Raw genomic sequence first — 18,774 nt, forward strand, 5'->3', positions numbered from 1 at the left:
AGTTTTCACCATCTCCTAGTGTCTTGGCCAGCATCTGTAATGATTGCCCAGTCCAAATACTCAGACTCACAAGAGGTTGCTAAATGAAATCTGATTTATTAGGAAACTTGTGACAAGTACAGAGAAAGCTGGGAATGACAGAAAGCGTGCCAAATACAAACTAAAAACCCTCACTGCAACCGTAACCCCTCCTCCCGCCTGGCAGCATCAACACCACCCATCCCAGGTGCTGTTAACCGTCATCCCTTCTAGCCTGGGAAAGCAACCTTGAACACATGAGATAAACCAAATACATTCCAAGCTTGCAGCCAAGAGATAAGCATTCTAGTAGGAAGAACTGTCCTCCCTGCAAAGATGAAACACGCATCAGCTTAATGACATGCGAACCGTTACGATGTACTAAGCACGTTGAAACGGCGAACATGACAGCATCTCACCACTACACCAGATTGTCTAATTGTCGACTGAATGAAAAAATTAGGAGGGAACTCAGCAAAGCCACAGGAATCTATCGAAACACAGGTTTAAAAGCATTGATAGTGAACCCAAGCCAACACATTTTTAAAGACTCTTTTGATTTAAATGAATGAAGTGGGATGATCTCATACTGGAAAGATCCACATCTTTAACATCAAGTTTTATTTCCAAGATGGGCACTGGGCCTCACCGGGGACAACTGGCATCCATGAAAAATAAAAGTGGGGGGTGACTCTTACAGGTTAACAGGTATGTTGTGATCAGTCACACAATTTGATAACCAATTCTTTAACAGACAAGCCCATCTCTCATTTCAGTGCTTGTAAGAAATGTTTTCAATTTTTAACCATGCCCATAGGAAAAATAAATGTGTCTTATTTCTGCATTACTCAGAAATTTTTGTTTCTCACTATATTTTCTCTGCAATTCAGATCGGGCCTCAATAGGATAATGTAGCATTTGGGGGAAAAGATACAAGCCAAGAGACCGGATCCAGAGGCCAAGATGGAGAAGATCTCCACGGCCACCATGGATTTCCCTTTGGTGCTCAGGTAGGTGGGGAGAAAGGAGATCCAAACGCTGCAAAAGACCAGCATGCTAAAAGTAATGAACTTGGCTTCATTAAAGCTGTCAGGCAATTTCCTAGCCAGAAAGGCCACCGTGAAACTGAGGAGGGCCAGGAAACCCAGGTAGGCGAGGACAGCATAAAACATAGAAGCTGAGCCTTCCTTACATTCCAAGATGGTCTCTCCTATCAAGGAGTGGAAGTCCAAGGTGGGAAACGGGGGAGAGGTTACCAGCCAGGTGGCACAAAGAACTGCTTGAACCAGGGGGCAAGCTAAGACAATGAAGTTGGTCAGTGGCTTTCCTAAGAATGTCCTTGTCCTGTTCCCTGGCTTGGTGGCCATGAAGGCCAGAACCACCATGACAGTTTTTGCCAACACAGAGGAAACCGCAAGGGAAAAGAGAATGGCAAAGGCAGTTTGTCGGAAGAGACAGGTGAGCTTCCTGGGTTGACCGATGAAGAGGAAGGAGCAGAGGAAACAGAACAGGAGGGAGACCAGGAGGATGTAGGTGAGATCTCGGTTGTTGGCCTTGACGATCGGTGTGTCGCGATGCTTAAGGAAAATCACCAGGACTGCAGAGGTGATCACAGAGAGAGAAAGAGCCAGAGAAGCTAAAGTGCATCCCAAGGTCTCTTGATAGGAAAGGAAGTGGATCTTCTTGGCCATGCAGCGATCTTTGCCCTTGTTGGGGTACTGGTCTTCTGGGCAGGGGTCACAGTGAGCTGCATCTGCAATCAAGAGTCTTTGTCTAAGCATTTCAGTTGCACCCACAGTGAGCATTGTCCCTCCGGCCTCGTATCTCAGGTGTTACTCCTTTCTGCAGGGGCCAGCTTGAAAAGAAATTCATGGAAGGACCCGCTGGTCCTCATTTTGACCAAATTATCGTGGGTTCAAAATGAGCCCAGGGATCAGTTGTTCAGCAGTAGGGATCTCTCCATCTCCAGTCACTGGGCGCTTGCATGATTATTTTGGCTTTCACTGTGAGAGAGAAATTGGCACCTGAAGTTTTTTTTTCCCACTTTATACTGGAACTCCAGGAAGATTGACAGAAATCCTGCTATTTGCTACTTAGGTAAGTTATTATCTGTTGCTGTGTCTTAAGATCATGAGGTGACACACAGATGCACACGTAAGCACAAACACATATGTGGAATGGGAGGTGGGAGAGGGAAGTTCAGATCAGTTTCTCCCATGACTCAGGCAGACTTTCTTGCAGGGAGGGGCTAGCAGACATAGGTAGATTTAGCTATCTCTCTGATAGGCCTATACGTTTCCAGGGAGATTGATAGTCCTGGCAGAAGAAGCATACTAAAAGTAGTACAAAGCTTGAACTCCCAAGCACCCTGCACCATTCATTCAGGAAAATGATCAGTAGTTGGTTTTCCATTGGTATATGACAGTAGGAGTGGAAAGGACAGCAAGGATTCTACAAATTGCTGCCTTGAATCCACCCTGCATTAAAGTGGGTGAGGAGAACAGTTCTGCCAATTCTCGTTCCTCAGGGGTGGGAGAGTTAGACTGGGGGAGCGGGACAGTTTAGGTCCATGCCTTGAACCTTTTTCCTGAAAACTAAGAATAATTTGTTGCATCTCAATCGATCAGAAATGACAGACAAAACCTCTTATTTCAGTCAACTGACTGATCCTGGGAGACCTGCAATGGAAGGGGCTCCCCAGGTTTGCCCTACCTGTCTGATCAGAAATGGCCCCTTCTGGACAAGGGTCACATCGGTAGCAGCAGACCTGCTGGCCCTCTGGAACGCTTCTCCTCTCCCCCGCATGGCACCTCTTCATGCCACACCTGGCAAAGGGCACCTTCTAAGAGAGAAAAGAAGAATGCTTGAGATGGCCTAAGCATTGATCACACATCATTTATTCATTTCCACATTCCCATTTCTATCTTCAGAATGTCTTCCAAAGAACTGGCTTACCAATCGGTAACACCAATTGAAAAGCTCCCAGGGAAATCTTGAACTACGGATGGATGCTGGGGGATTGGATCTGGGACATCTGCATGCAAAGCAAGTCTGGTGACATTCAGCTACCACTTTCCTAAGGAGGATCCAGCTGAATGGTAACTGTCCATGGAAATCACTGTTTCCTGCTCTAATAGCACCCTGAGTTTCCTGCAGGAGTTTTTCCCAATCCCAGCCCTTATTGAACATGGAACATTGCAGACCTCAAATGTCTTACATGCAAAGCAGGACTTCCACCGCATGGCTCTCAAATTTTCTGATTGAATATACCCTTTTTTGAGCTAGGAGGAGATTCTGCATCCCCTGGAGCCAATGACTCTCTCCCTGAATTCAGAACATTTCCTTCCAGCCCACCTTTGTGGCCCAGATGATTGCCTCAGAGTTAATGGTGAAATCCTGGCCTGGTGGAGCCCCAGGATCTATTCGGCCAACTTTCACGGGCAGAAAAGATTGATTGGGGAGGAAAAGCCAGTTGAGAAGATCATAACGAGCTGATCCCAGTCCATTTTCTGGGAAGGAGACTTCATTTCCAGCACTGTTGTTGAACCGGACATTCTTCAAATAGGGAAGAATCTGAAGGAAAAGAGACCCTTAGGAACTGGAGTAATTAGAAGTGAGACATCATGGCTTCTATCATGCATGCATCCATAATTCATTTCCGCATTTCCATCTTCAGAAGGTCTTTAGAAGAACTGGTTCACCATCCTGTAACTTCAACCAGGAAGAGCTTCTGGGGAATTTGAACCATTGGCATTGCCTACTAAGCAATTGGTGCTCAGGATTGGAACTTGAACTCTGCATGTAAGGCAGCTCACTTAACGACCCTAACTGGGACTAGCAACCCCATTGCTAAGTGGGGTGATCATTAAGAGAAACATCATGTCAGCACCTGCTCATTCAGGCATTCACACACAGTCAAGAAACCGGAGTTCTTTGAACTGTTTTATTGAAGCGCAATGAACGGTACAGAAGGCAAGCTGCGAATAAAGACTTCCTGCTGAAACCTACTTTAAACTACATTCCCTTAGCTAGTCCCCTTTCCCACGAAGCCTGTCACTCCCCCCCACATCCAGATGGCATTCCTGTCACATCTCCACCTCACGTCCTTGATGTGCTCATAGCCAAAACAACCCCTTACGCTCCAACTTCACACACCCCTCCCATCTTCCCCCCATCCTGCAACCTTTGAGAATGGCACGATGGGAGATGCCCTGATAAGGGTTTCTGTGAAACCTTTGATCGGGGAATCTGACATACCCGCCCCCAAACATACTAAAATTGAATCAAGCAATTGTTAATGAGAATAAGATATGAACAAACAACAATGAATCAACTGTAATAATAGCTTAACCAGGAGAAGGCTTAGAAGGATACTTATCATGAAACTTTCTGGTTAATAGAGGAGCATTAACATGACATGCATTAACCCACTCCGGATCTGGAAAATGTTTCCACTGAATCAAGTACTGGAAAGTTTTGCGAAAGAAACGAGAGTCCAGAATGTCCTTAACTTCGAAATGTTGGTGGCCATCGATCATGATGGGTGGAGGGGTTGCTGCAGGCTGGTGCCACTTAGAACGTTCCGGTGCAGGTTTAAGCAAGCTGCAGTGAACCGTGCTGTATGCTAAAGTGGCAGGAGAAAAAATTGAGAAGGACACGATGGGAGATGCCCTGATAAGGGTTTCTGTGAAACCTTTGATCAGAGAATCTGACACATCACTTGACTGCCCCGCTTTGTGACAGCAGATCCAGCAGCCCCTGCTGCTGTTGTTAAATGAATCCTGTGGGTCGTTAGGCGAGCGCCCTTCTTGATCCAAGCTATTCCCAGCTTGGTCTCTCCCAGCCCCCAGCCTCAGTTCTTCCAAGTCAAGCAACTCCCTCCCCTTCAACTCACCCCATCCGCCCATTTCCCCTTATTTGCGTGGCCATCAGGCTGCCTTGCGAAGGTCTAGGCTGTCAGTGCATCAGCAGAAGCAGGAGTACGAAGGCAGCAAAGGCCAGCCAGGGGTGGCGGAACGCAGGGCGGCAGGGGCCACAGAGTGCAGGGGGCCAAAAGGGCAGGGGTGAGGGGGAGATAGTGAATTTGACCACGTGACCACAGGGGTGCTCCAATGGGCGTACCTTTGAGGACCGAGGGTAAGTACCCTTCATTCAGCACCATTGTAACTTCAAATGGTCGCTGAGCGAATGGTTGTTAAGCCAGGAAGACCTGTAATTAGATTCTTCCTCTGTGCCTTTGAGCCACAGGTCTTCTAAAGAAAGAATCACAAAGTTCCAACCAGACAGGAATGGTCCATGGAGTTCACTGTTGCCTGCTTCTATTGCACCCTGGGTTTCAGCCAGGATACTTTCCCAATCCCAGCCCTTCTTGGACAAATCTGACTTGAATGCGTTACGTGAAAAGCAGGTCTTTCACCATGCAGCTCTCATCTTTTCTGATTCAATACACCTTTTTTTCCAGTGAGAAGGACTTTCTGCACCCCCAGGAGACAACGAACGTCTCCATGAATTCAGAATATTCCCTTCCGGCCCACCTTTCTGGCCCAGATGGTTGCGTCTGAGTTAATGGTGAAATCCTGGCCTGGGGGAGCCCCAGGATCTGTTTGCTCAACTTCCATGGGCACAAAAGATGGACTGGGGAGAAAAACCCAGTTGAGAAGGTCATAAGGAGCTGATCCCACTGATAAATTGTCAGAGATGTATCAGGGAATGTCAAATACATGTAGGAAATGTTCTCACGGTGAAGGCACTTTTTCTCATCTTGTTGGACTCGTAAGAAAGCTAAGCAACATTGGGATCAGAAATGTACCTTAATTCCATTCTTAAACTGAATGTACACTCGAAGCCAGAAGTTTTTATTTTAGGCTTGATGGATAAACAGTTTGAAAGAAAATGTGGGACTTTGTTCCTCTATGTGATACAAGCAGAAAGACTTTTGTATGTACAAAGGTGGAAGGACTTACAAATTCTGTTGGCAGAGTGCGAGAAAGCCTTTGGCCCAGGAGAGATCAGAAAAGTCACACACCAGGCATTTCTATAAAAATAAATTGATTTACAGAAAGCACAAAAACATATTTACAGGCTTTGCATTTTCACAGGCTCTCAGAGAGGAGAGAGATCTCTCTGCTGCATACTCTCTGCAAGCCTAAAGAGAAGGAACTGAAACTAACAAGCAAACTGCCCTCCCTTCAGGCAATTCAACTATGTTGTTTATTTGTTCAGTCGCTTCCGACTCTTTGTGACTTCATGGACAGCCCACGCCAGAGCTTCCTGTCGGTCGTCAACACCCCCAGCTCCCCCAGGGACGGGTCCGTCCCCTCTAGAATATCATCCATACACCTTGCCCTTGGTCGGCCCCTCTTCCTTTTGCCTTCCGCTCTCCCCAGCATCAGCATCTTCTCCAGGGTGTCCTGTCTTCTCATTATGTGGCCAAAGTATTTCAGTTTGGCCTTTAATATCATTCCCTCAATTGAGCAGTCTGGCCTTATTTCCTGGAGGATGGACTGGTTTGATCTTCTTGCAGTCCAAGGCACTCTCAGAATTTTCCTCCAACACCACAGTTCAAAAGCATCGATCTTCCTTCTCTCAGCCTTCCTTATGGTCCAGCTCTTGCAGCCATGTGTTACTACGGGGAACACCATTGCCTTAACTATGCGGACCTTTGTTGTCAGTGTGATGTCTCTGCTCTTAACTATTTTATCGAGATTTGTCATTGCTCTTCTCCCAAGGATTAAGCGTCTTCTGATTTCCTGACTGCAGTCAGCATCTACAGTAATCTTTGCACCTAGAAATACAAAGTCTTTCACTGCTTCTACATTTTCTCCCTCTATTTGCCAGTTATCAATCAAGCTGGTTGCCATAATCTTGGTTTTTTTGAGGTTTAGCTGCAAACCAGCTTTTGCACTTTCTTCTTTCACCTTCATCATAAGGCTCCTCAGTTCCTCTTCGCTTTCAGCCATCAAAGTGGTATCATCTGCATATCTGAGATTGTTAATGTTTCTTCCAGTGATTTTAACTCCAGCCTTGGATTCCTCAAGCCCAGCATGTCGCATGATGTGTTCTGCGTACAAGTTGAATAGGTAGGGTGAGAGTATACAGCCCTGCCATACTCCTTTCCCAATCTTAAACCAGTCCGTTGTTCCGTGGTCTATTCTTACTGTTGCTACTTGGTCGTTATACAGATTCTTCAGGAGGCAGACAAGATGACTTGGTATCCCCATACCGCTAAGAACTTGCCACAATTTGTTATGGTCCACACAGTCAAAGGCTTTAGATGTAATGATTGCCCTAGCCCCAAATACTCAGACTCACAAGAGGCTGCTAAATGAAATCTGATTTATTAGAGTACTAAAGACAAATACAGAGAAAGCTGAGAATGAGCAAAAGCGCGCCAAATACAAACTTAAACCCTTGGTGCAAACGTATCCCGCCTCCCTCGTAACAGCCCCGCCCGGCACAGGTGCTAGCAAACGTCAGAGTTGCTAGCCTGGGAAAGTAACCTTGAGCGCAGTAGATAATACAAATACATTCCAAAGCAAAGCCAAAAGATAACCGTTCCCATCCTCCCCAGAAAGATGAAACACGCATCCAATTAGTGACATGCGAAACGTTACGATGCATCAAAGACATTGAAACGGCGAACATGACATACCGCCTCCCTAAAAATACACTTAGGGACCCGGTTTTGTGGGGTAAGCAGAGTGGAAGCGGGCCACCAAAACAGGGGAAGCTACATCTGGTGCAGCGACCCACTCAGGATGAGGGAAATGTTTCCAACGAACTAAATATTGCAAAGTATTGCGAAGGCGTCTAGAGTCCAGAATTTCTATAACTTCGAAGTGTTGCTGACCATCAATCATGATGGGGGTGGGAGGTGGAGGTTGACGATGCCAGCGGTCAGAAGGAATAGTCGGTTTGAGTAAGCTGCAATGAAAAACAGGGTGTAAGCGTTTAAGGTTATGAGGCAAGTCAAGTTTAAAAGTCACAGGGTTAATCTGAGCGATAATCGGAGCGATAACCACAAACTTAGGCGCAAGTTTCTTTGAAGGTTGTGATGACTTGATAAACTTGGTAGAAAGGTACACCGAGTCCCCAACTTGGAATGCAGGTTGGGGGGCCCGCTTCCGATCAGCATACAATTTATAATCCGCTTGAGCATCAGCCAATGCCTTTTGAATCATTGGCCAGGAGTCAGCGAGTTGTGTTGTCCAATCATCTGGAGTGACTGCAGCTGTTGGAGGTTGCGGTAGATCAGAGATAGGTACAAAGTCTTTACCCAGAGCTACCCGAAATGGGGTTTGGCCAGTGCTTTGATGCACTGCATTGTTGTAAGCCACTTCAGCAAACGGTAGGAGGTCTACCCAATTGTCCTGCTGATAATTCACAAAAGCTCGAAGGTACTGCTCTAAAGTAGAGTTAACCGCCTCAGTGGCCCCGTCCGTCTGAGGATGCCAAGCCGTGGACAGGGCTTGCTTCGTGCCTAACAGCTTGAGAAACGCCCGCCAAAATTGCGAGGTAAATTGTGTACCTCTGTCCGAAATCAAGCGGGAGGGACATCCGTGTAACCTGTACACGTGTACAAGGAATAGGCGAGCCAATTGACGTGCCGACGGAATGGACACGCAAGGGATGAAGTGAGCCTGTTTGGAGAAATAGTCTTTGACCACCCAAATGACCGTTTTGCGTTGGCTGGGCGGTAGCTCGACAATAAAGTCCATGGAGATTTCCTCCCAAGGGGAAGAAGGGGCTGCCACTGGTTGCAGCAGTCCTTGGGGCTTGCCCGCCTTGCGCTTGGACATGGCACAAACAGTGCAGGAGGCAATGTAGTCCTTGACATCTTTACGTAATGTGGGCCACCAGAATTGCCTCCGAACGAGGTGCAAGGTTTTTACAAACCCGAAATGACCTGCGAGTTTGTCATCGTGTGAACGTAGTAACACATCTTTTCTGAGGCTTTCAGGAACGTAGAGGCGGTCGGATTTCCAAGCGAAGCCTCTGTCAAAAGTAACATTGTCTTTATTCGCAAGCAACCAAGTATCCGTTTTTAGTTCTTTGAGAAACTTTTGTTGCAACTGGGAGGGAATTGACAAAGCACTTGGCTGAACAGCGCTTGTGGTGGGCGGCTGCTGCGCGCGCGTTTGGCTTCGCGTCACAGCCTGCATGCCCAATTGGGGCGCCGTCCATAGGGTGCTTACTACATCTGGCGCTGCCCCAGAGTCCTGAGGTTGCCTTGACAAGGCATCAGCCAAGAAGTTCTTTTTCCCTGGAATAAATTTGAACTGAAAATTGAATCGATTGAAAAATTGAGCCCAACGAACCTGTTTGGGGCTCAGTTTTCGAGGGGTACTAAGAGCCTCCAAGTTTTTATGGTCAGTCCATACTTCAAAGGGATGATTTGCCCCTTCCAACAGATGCCGCCAAGCTTCCAATGCAGCTTTTACGGCAAATGCCTCCTTCTCCCAAACATGCCAACGCCTCTCAGTCTCGGAAAATTTGCGGGATAAGTAGGCACAGGGCTTGAGGCATCCTGCCTCGTCCTTTTGCATCAACAATGCCCCAATAGAATAATCGGAGGCATCTGCCTGTACAACAAACGGCTTTGAGGGATCAGGATGCTGTAAAATGGGCTCCTTGACGAAAGCTGCTTTCAGCTGCTCAAACGCCGTCTGACAAGCAGGCGTCCACCTCAACAGCGCTCCGGGATTCTTGACTCTCCTAGTATCTCCCACCCCTTTGGTTCGCAGCAGCTCAGTTAGGGGCAAGGCAATCTCAGCGAACCCCCTTATGAACAATCTGTAGTAGTTGCTGAACCCCAGGAAACTTTGAAGTTGCCTGCGGGTGCGGGGACTCTCCCAGTCCATGATAGCCTGCACCTTGGCAGGGTCCATTTCTATGCCTTTAGCTGAAATCCTATACCCCAAGTAGTCAATTTGGGTCTGATGAAAGGCACATTTCGACAGCTTGGCATACAATTCAGCAGATCTGAGTTTACACAATACTTGCTTTACCAGAGCTACATGCTCTTTCATGGTTTCAGTATAAATCAACACATCATCCAAATACACTAGTACACCTTTGAAGAGATGTTCATGCAAAACTTCATTGATTAATTGCATAAATACCCCAGGGGCCCCAGCCAACCCAAACGGCAACACCTTATACTGGAAAGCTCCCAACGGGCAATTGAATGCAGTTTTCCACTCATCCCCCTCCTTGATTCGTACACGATAGTAGGCTTCTCTTAAATCAAGCTTAGAGAAGATCTTTCCCTTGGCCAGATGTGACAACATGTCCTTTATCAATGGCAAGGGATATTTGTTGGAAATTGAGACGGCATTTAATCCGCGGAAATCCGTACAAAGTCTCAATGTCCCGTCCTTTTTTGGGCGAAAAAGAACCGGCGCCCCCACGGGTGAATTCGCCGGCTCAATAAATCCGCGCGCCAGATTTTTGTCCACAAATTCCCTCAACAGAGTCAGTTCCTTCTGCGTCATGGAATAAATTTTTGGTTTAGGCAATTGGGTGTTGGGCAACAGTTCTATGGCACAGTCCGTCTTTCGATGGGGGGGCAACTGATCGGCTTCCTTTTCACCGAATACATCAGCAAACATCCAGTACTCGGCCGGCAAGCCTTCCAGAGGAGAGGCCGGGTAAGGCGGAGTCGCAGCTGCCGCAACCCCCACCATCTCCTCTGGGGCACCCTTCCCCTCTGCCGCTTGATAAAACCCATCCCTAAACGTGATAGTTCGGTAGACCCAGTTTATTTGGGGGTTTTGCTGCACCAACCAGGGTACCCCCAACACCACCAATGGTCCCCCAACAGGAGCCACGACAAAAGACAACCCTTCCTGGTGACTGCCCAGTTGCAAGGCTACACGCCCTGTAAAATGGGTGACCGGTTTGCCCCCTGCCACGGACCCATCCAATTGAGTAAAAGCGATGGGTCGCTGTAAAGGGAACGTGGGGAGCTCCAAAGCCGCCACCACGTCGGGGTGCATAAGACACCGGGAACACCCCGAATCAATCATGGCCCATACTTCCACAGTCTTGGATTGGGAGCCCAATTTCAATTTCACCATGAGTATGCGGTAAGTGCCACTCACCGATGGAGGCTCGCGCCCGTCCTCTACCACCTGCCCAGCGGCGCCCTTTAGAGCAGGTGGCTGGCGTTTCCCGCCGGCTGCGGGATTTCGGTCTCCCCCTCAATTTCGAAGAACATCACATCGTCTCCCTCGGTTTCAGCCACCGCAGCTTTCTGTTTCCTCGGCAATGCAGGGGACTTTGCTGGCGGTTTTCCGGGTCGTTCCTCTACCTTCGCCTTCGGGCATGCTGCCACTCGATGCCCCTCCTTACCACATCTCAGACACAAGCCTTTTGCGTACCGCTTCTCCCGCTCCTCGTCCCAGGGTCGTTGTCCCGGTTTCCCCCCGGTGGTCGATGGGCGGCTGGGCTTCACCTCCCGCCCCGACTTGGCGGTCTTCCGCTGGGCAAAGATCTCCTGGGCATGTTCAGCCCTCCCCGCCAGCAGGATCCACTCATACAGCGTGTATGGGTCGTCCCTCCCCAGGGACCAGCGTAGCACTTCTGTATTCAAGCCATCCTTGAAGAGCTCGATAATGGTTGCTTGGGACCAGTCATCCACCTTCCCAGCTAGCGCTTTAAACTCCAAAGCATAATCGGCCACTGATCTGAACCCCTGCTTGAGTTCCTTCAGGGCTCGCTTTGCTCTCTCCTTTGCTAAGGGGTCCTCGAAGTGTTGCTTCAACGCCCCGAGGAACTCCTCGAGACTTTCCAGTTCAGGCGCCTCCGACTGGCACATCTGGACATACCAGTCTGCCGCCCTCCCCTTCAGCTTGGTGGCAATGGTGATGATCCTTGCCTTTTCCGATTGGAAAAACGCCCCCCATTCTTCCATATAGGCTTTCGCGTTCGTCAGGAAGAACGAGAGTTTGGTCGGGTCCCCATCAAACTTGACAGGGAAGTCTCGCATGCCGCCTCCCGCCGCGCTGCGCCCCACCACCGGTGCTGCCGCGGCTTGTGTTTCCCTGGCTCGGGGCGGCACGGGGCCCCGGGGCGATCGCCCTGGCGATGCTGCGATTTCCATCTGGACCGACTGGTCCCCTTCGCGCCTCCGCACCACCCGTCGCCGTTCCGGGGACAGCCCCTGGGAAGAGGGGGTTGAATGCCTCTGGCTTGATTCTTCCCGGACCTCTCGCAACGAGGTCACATCCAAGCTCAGCTGTTTCAATATAGCCTCCAACGAATCCATTTTGGACTCCAACACTCGGATCCGATCCGGAGTGGGTGAGCCCTCCGTTGGCTGCACCTGCACCACGTTGGGGGATAATGGGTATCTCTGCCTCCAGGAGGGACCCCCCGCTGCCGTGGCATCTCCTTGGGTCTCATCCCAGGTGAGCAGCTCGCCCGGAGAATTTACGGTGGTCTCTGGGGCCGTTTTCAGCCCCCCGGCTTCACTCTCCGACTCGGAGCTCGCCTCCTCTCGGATGGCTGACAGCTCCCCACCTTGGGACGGTCGGCCGGACTGCCTCACGGTCGAGTCCGGTTCCCCTTCTTCCATCATCATGATGTCGGGTTCAGTCATCGCTGGCTCTCTCCCTCACAGGGTTAGACGCTGGTCTTTCCTGGACAGGGGCCAGCGGAGTTAGGAACTTAGATTCTCAGCTTTATGTAATGATTGCCCTAGCCCCAAATACTCAGACTCACAAGAGGCTGCTAAATGAAATCTGATTTATTAGAGTACTAAAGACAAATACAGAGAAAGCTGAGAATGAGCAAAAGCGCGCCAAATACAAACTTAAACCCTTGGTGCAAATGTATCCCGCCTCCCTCGTAACAGCCCCGCCCGGCACAGGTGCTAGCAAACGTCAGAGTTGCTAGCCTGGGAAAGTAACCTTGAGTGCAGTAGATAATACAAATACATTCCAAAGCAAAGCCAAAAGATAACCGTTCCCATCCTCCCCAGAAAGATGAAACACGCATCCAATTAGTGACATGCGAAACGTTACGATGCATCAAAGACATTGAAACGGCGAACATGACATTAGAATAGTCAATAAAACAGAAATAGATGTCTTTCTGAAACTCCCTGGCTTTTTCCATTATCCAGAGGATATTGGCAATTTGGTCTCTAGTTCCTCTGCCTTTTCTAAACCCAGCTTGTACATCTGGCAATTCTCGCTCCATGAATTGCTGAAGTCTACCTTGCAGGATCTTGAGCATTGCCTTACTGGCATGTGAAATGAGTGCCACTGTTCGATAGTTTGAACATTCTTTAGTGTTTCCCTTTTTTGGTATGGGGATGTAAGTTGATTTTTTCCAATCTGATGGCCATTCTTGTGTTTTCCAAATTTGCTGGCATATGGCATGCATTACCTTGACAGCATCATCTCGCAAGATTTTGAACAGTTCAGCTGGGATGCCGTCGTCTCCTGCTGCCTTGTTATTAGCAATGCTTCTCAAGGCCCATTCAACCTCACTCTTCAGGATGTCTGGCTCTAGCTCACTGACCACACCGTCAAAGCTATCCCCGATACTGTTATCCTTCCTATACAGGTCTTCCGTATATTCTTGCCACCTTTTCTTGATCTCTTCTTCTTCTGTTAGGCCCTTGCCATCTTTGTTTTTGATCATACCCATTTTGGCCTGGAATTTACCTCCGATGTTTCTAATTTTCTGGAAGAGATCTCTTGTCCTTCCTATTCTATTGTCTTCTTCCACTTCCGCGCATTGCTTGTTTAAAAATAATTCCTTATCTCTTCTGGCTAACCTCTGGAATTTTGCATTTAATTGGGCATATCTCCCCCTATCACTGTTGCCTTTTGCTTTCCTTCTTTCTTGGGCTACTTCTAGTGTCTCAACAGACAGCTGTTTTGCCTTCTTGGTTTTCTCTTTCTTTGGGATGTATTTTGTCGCCACCTCCTGAACAACGTTGCGAACTTCTGTCCATAGTTCTTCCGGGACCCTATCTACTGTCCCTTAAATCGATTCTTCACCTCCACTGCATATTCCTTAGGGATATTAGTGAGCTCATATCTAGCTGATCTGTGGGTCTTCCCTAATCTCTTTAGTCTGATCCTAAATTGTGCAAGAAGAAGTTCGTGATCTGAACTACAGTCAGCTCCAGGTCTTGTTTTTACCGACTGTATAGGTGTCCGCCACCTTTGGCTGCAAAGGATGTAGCCAATCTGATTTCGGTGTTGTCCATCTGGTGAAGTCCATGTATAAAGCCGTCTCTTAGGTTGTTGGAAGAGAGTGTTTGTTATGCAGAGTGAGTTGTCTTGGCAAAATTCTATCAGCCTATGTCCTGCTTCATTTTGTTCTCCCAGGCCATACTTACCTGTAATTCCAGGTGTCATTTGCCTGCCCACCTTAGCATTCCAGTCTCCTGTGATGAAAATAAGATCTCTTTTAGGCATGTTGTCCAGTAGGTGCTGCAGATCCTCATAGAACTGCTCTACTTCAGCTTCTTCAGCATCTGTGGTTGGGGCGTATATTTGGATCACTGTGATGTTAGATGGCTTGCCCTGAATTCGAATTGAGATCATTCTGTCATTTTTTGGATTGTATCCAAGCACTGCTTTAGCCACTTTACTATTAATTATGAAGGCTACTTGATTTCTTCTGTGGTCCTCTTGTCCACAGTAGTAGATCTGGTGGTCATTTGATGTGAAGTGGCCCATTCCAGTCCATTTCAGTTCACTGATGCCAAAAATGTCTATCTTTAATCTTGACATCTCACCAATAACCACACCCAATTTGGCCTGGCTCATAGATCTTACATTCCAGGTTCCAATGGTTTGTTGATCCTCAGAACATCGGATTCTCCGTTCACCACCAGCAGCACCGTTGGCCGCTAGCCGTCCTTTCGGCTTTGAGCTAGCTGCGTCATCATGTCTGGGGCTAGTTGAACTCATCCTCTGTTCCTCCCCAGTAGCATTTTGACCATCTTCCAACCTGGGGGTCTCATCTTCCGATGGTATACCGACATATCTCTGGTTGTACTGATCCATTTAGTTTTCATGGCAAGAATACTGGGGTGGGTTGCCATTACCTTCCCCAGGGATCGCATTTAGTCTGACCTCTCTGTCATGACCTTCCCGTCTTGGGTGGCCCTTCACGGTTTAGCTCATGGCATCATTGAGGTGCTCAAGCTCCAGCACCACGACAAGGTAACGATCCTTTGCTGAAGTATGCAACTATTAACACCTAAAAAAGGACAATTAAATTCAACCTCTTCACCCAGCCAAAATGATTAGTTACCATAGTTACCTTAATCTGTAGCAGAAAACAATATACCAATAAATTCCTCCCGTGGAAGAATGGATGTTCAAATTAATGGAACTGGAGGAGATCGTGAAACATATTGATTAAAGAAAATAATTTGTCTAATTTTGTTTCTACATGGAAACCACTTTTGGACTCTTTGCTTGAAATGGAAAAAAATTAAGTTTTGATTTTGGGATTTATTAGATTGTATAAAAATATAGAAAGAATGTTGATTATAGTTTAAACTAGAGTATGAGGTTAATGGATTTTTTTATTTCTACCTGTACTGAAGAAGGTCGGAAGTCACTCCTTTTTCTATATTTCTTTATTTTTACTTCTGCACCTTTAATTTTGTTCTTTGTTTGTTTCTTCTTCCTTTAATCTTTTTCTATGTTTATATATTTTATCTGCATTTTGAAAATAAAGTTTCTATAAAAAAATAATGAGCTGATCCCAGTCCACTTTATGAAAATAAAATTACATTTCCAGCACTGCCATTAAACTGGACATTCTTCTAATAGGCAAGAAGCTGAAAGAAAAGAGACCCTGGGGAGGTAATGGCCTGAAAATCACAAATGAGACATCATGGCTTCTATCACTCTGTGGTGACTGTCATCTTAGCAGATAATTGCAATGGGTTAATAAAGCAACACACATGGGAAGCTGGCTCTCTAAAGATCTTTAGAATGGACAAATAGCCAGAGATTACCTGCCATGACTGGACATTGGAGATCCTCTTTCCAAGCCTCAACATGGTCGGTCGCTCTCCTGATCCATACATTGCATGTAATGCGTGTGCCACAGAATAAATGGCATTATAGGTGCTGTAACTTTCACCCGTCATGCTCATTTCAAAAATGTAAGAGGGTACATTCTGTAAATTCTCCTTTCCTGTACATGGATTTTTCCACTTCGGGGGTATTTTGCTAGATTTCAGCAGCCTGCAGCCAAAGACCCTCTCCCACCAGGGAGGGAGAAAGATGTCACCTTGGGGGTTCAAGGGGTCTAAAGACAGGAGGAAATGCCTGAATTCTGGGACATCATCAGCATGGTGCCTGAAATGCAGAGCACCATGGAAGGGCTTTAGAGGTTTTACACTTCCGGGAGATACTATTGTGCTAACTTCCCAGTAGGAAGTCAGGATCCAGACTTTTCCAAATGAAATATTAGACCATTCTTCATTAGCAAGCTGAGCCCTGTATATAGTAGTAACACTACTGGAGTCTCCAAACAGAATAATCACTTCAGCTTTAAGCCATGTTTTGAAAATAAGAAGTAATTTGGAAGGTACAATATCAAAAACATTAGATGTCAACATTTCAGTGAAGGCCAGGCAGATCTCCTTGTGCTTGAGCATCGGCATCAGGGAGGAGATGAAATCTGCTCCACTGTCATCCTCGGGGGCCACAAGCCCAACCCAGTTCCACTGGAAATGCAGGAGCAGCTGGACTAAGCCCACATACTGAGGAAGTTCATTGGAATTCATCCGGAAAAAGGAAGGAAAAACAGTTCTGTCTGCCTGAGTGAACTCAATGAAGTCAAAACCGAGCTGCAGAAAAGGAGAATCTTGTTTTACAAGTGAATTTTTCAAGACAAGGTCAAATTTTATGCTGATGTTAAGGGTCACCATCCTGTGGTTTATTGCCCACCAGTCAGGCTGACTCACTTTGAGCAGCAGCAATGCTTCTTCCCTCCATAAGGAGAGCCACCACTGACCTAGTTTGCCTGGCTCTGGCATGTGAGAAGCCAAGGGAACAAACCATCAACCTGATTCAGAGAATAAACCAGAATGAAGGGTGGCTATATTTACAAAGAATCAGTTAGGAAGGAATTAATCTCGGATAGTATTTCAGAAATACGTTATCATTTACCTCTTTGGGGTGGGGCATAAAGAAAATATCCTCACACAAAAAGATAAACATGAGTTCAACTATAGCATTGGTTCCCCAAATAACATACTCCCTATGTGCCCCCAAATAACTTTGGCTTCAACTTTCACTTCTGTGTGCGCTTCTGTTCTGTGTCCGCTCCATATGGAGCCCCCTTACCTGTGGGACCTTGAGGATGCCGAAGATGGAGGCCATCTGCCTTGAGGATTTGGGGATGAGATCTCCAATGACGGAGAGCAGAGTGTCCCTCCTGTCACATTTATAACCTGGAACCATTCGGCCTCGTGTGGAGAGCAGAGAGAGGCTGTTCAAGGAGATCCTCCTCTCAATCTGGCTATTGTCATAGATACGGAAGCCGAGTGTGATGTTGGGGAGGAGAACCAAATCCTTGTTGATCTTTGTTACTGCAAGTACCAAGGCCAGAAACAGCTGGTAGTTCCTGGGTGTAATGCTACAATGAGAAAGCATTTGGGAATATGACAGGGAGGCTTGTGTGTGCTGGTGGAGTTTGCCTTTCCTTGTGTTTTTGTGTATTCTCCTGGACTTTGAGGTGGTGAATTGATTTGTTTTGAGGCTTTGGACAGAAAAACTGTGATTAAGAATACTATGTAGACAGTACTGCCTTGGAACCACGGTAAATGCAGATCAGGGCTAAGAACTACCACATTTGCAGTGCTAGACAGCCATGGCTCATCCACGTGAGAAACCTCTAAGGTAGCTTGGACAGTTTGGTTGTCCTTCTGTAGAGCTTTTTCAGCTGTTCTCTCTATTCCACTGGAGGTCACAACAGATTTCCTAAAGGCCATTACGAAAGAGTACTAATGATTCCAAAACTGGATTTCCCTGTTTTACAACACCTCCATACGTAAATGGATTGGCCTTTTCTTTGAGTTTTCCACTATGACTTTCTGTTCAAATTAATATGAAATCAACCTCTTCACTAGGCCAGCACAGTTTCTAACTCCTATCCCCTTCCTCGCTTTTTACGCTGTTTGTCATCTTCCTGCTGAAGAGTCCTGGGAAAGTGGAACATTCTTGCCTATTTTATGAGCTGGGCTCTTTATCGGGAAAAGCACCAAGTTTCCTGAACTGCACCAGGACATTGCAAACTTCCCTAGAACAAGAATTTCTGAAAGGAGTCCCTGAATCCAAAACAGACAACCTTCTACCCCTTCCCCTCCAGGTGAAACTTACCCTGTTGCAATTGGGAATCGTGATGGCTCCCAGTCAAATTTCATCATTCCAATGTGAGAAAATGTTCCCAGGGGCAGATTCCCGCCCATAATGAGATCGCCAGGCCAGTGATGCTCCTCTGGAGTCTGCAAAGGGTTCCTCAACACACACACACTTTGCGTCATCTTATGAGTCATTGGAGGCAGGAGCCAGAAGAGGAGCAGCAGGAGAGGCAGCCCATTCATCATTCTCCCCTTCCCTCCTGGATCAAAAATTGATGGTTCTTCAGAAGCTGAACTGCAGGGCCCCCCCCCAGGAAATCTCACCAGGGCTTTACCACAAAAGAAGCGGGCTTTGCCACTTCAATGGGGTTGCAGTAAATTTATATCACGGGTGCTTTCTCTTGCCT

At 47.2% G+C, this 18,774-nt stretch overlaps 1 protein-coding gene across 1 annotated transcript; it reads right to left on the reverse strand.

Annotated features, from left to right (window-relative positions):
- Positions 1 to 866: 866 nt before the first annotated feature.
- LOC134487613 (vomeronasal type-2 receptor 26-like) lies at positions 867 to 18,550 on the reverse strand. The gene is made up of 6 exons (XM_063289520.1): positions 18,387 to 18,550; positions 17,352 to 17,643; positions 16,595 to 16,852; positions 3,373 to 3,591; positions 2,731 to 2,860; positions 867 to 1,771 (listed from the first exon to the last, which is right to left on the reverse strand). The coding sequence occupies exons 1-6, from the start codon at positions 18,548 to 18,550 to the stop codon at positions 867 to 869; spliced, it is 1,968 nt and encodes a 655-aa protein (XP_063145590.1).
- Positions 18,551 to 18,774: the final 224 nt, after the last annotated feature.

Source organism: Candoia aspera, chromosome 1 (genome assembly GCF_035149785.1).
Source record: "Candoia aspera isolate rCanAsp1 chromosome 1, rCanAsp1.hap2, whole genome shotgun sequence".
Lineage (NCBI taxonomy): Eukaryota > Metazoa > Chordata > Lepidosauria > Squamata > Boidae > Candoia > Candoia aspera.

Bases quoted from the DNA above. Each gene is read 5' to 3' on its own strand.
- LOC134487613 (XM_063289520.1), bottom strand. From the start codon at position 18,550: ATGACGCAAAGTGTGTGTGTGTTGAGGAACCCTTTGCAGACTCCAGAG. The intron at 17,644-18,386 runs GTAAGTTTCACC...TTCTCATTGTAG, and splicing joins CGATTCCCAATTGCAACAGG to CATTACACCCAGGAACTACC. The intron at 16,853-17,351 runs GTAAGGGGGCTC...CCTTTTCTGCAG, and splicing joins GCATCCTCAAGGTCCCACAG to CTCGGTTTTGACTTCATTGA.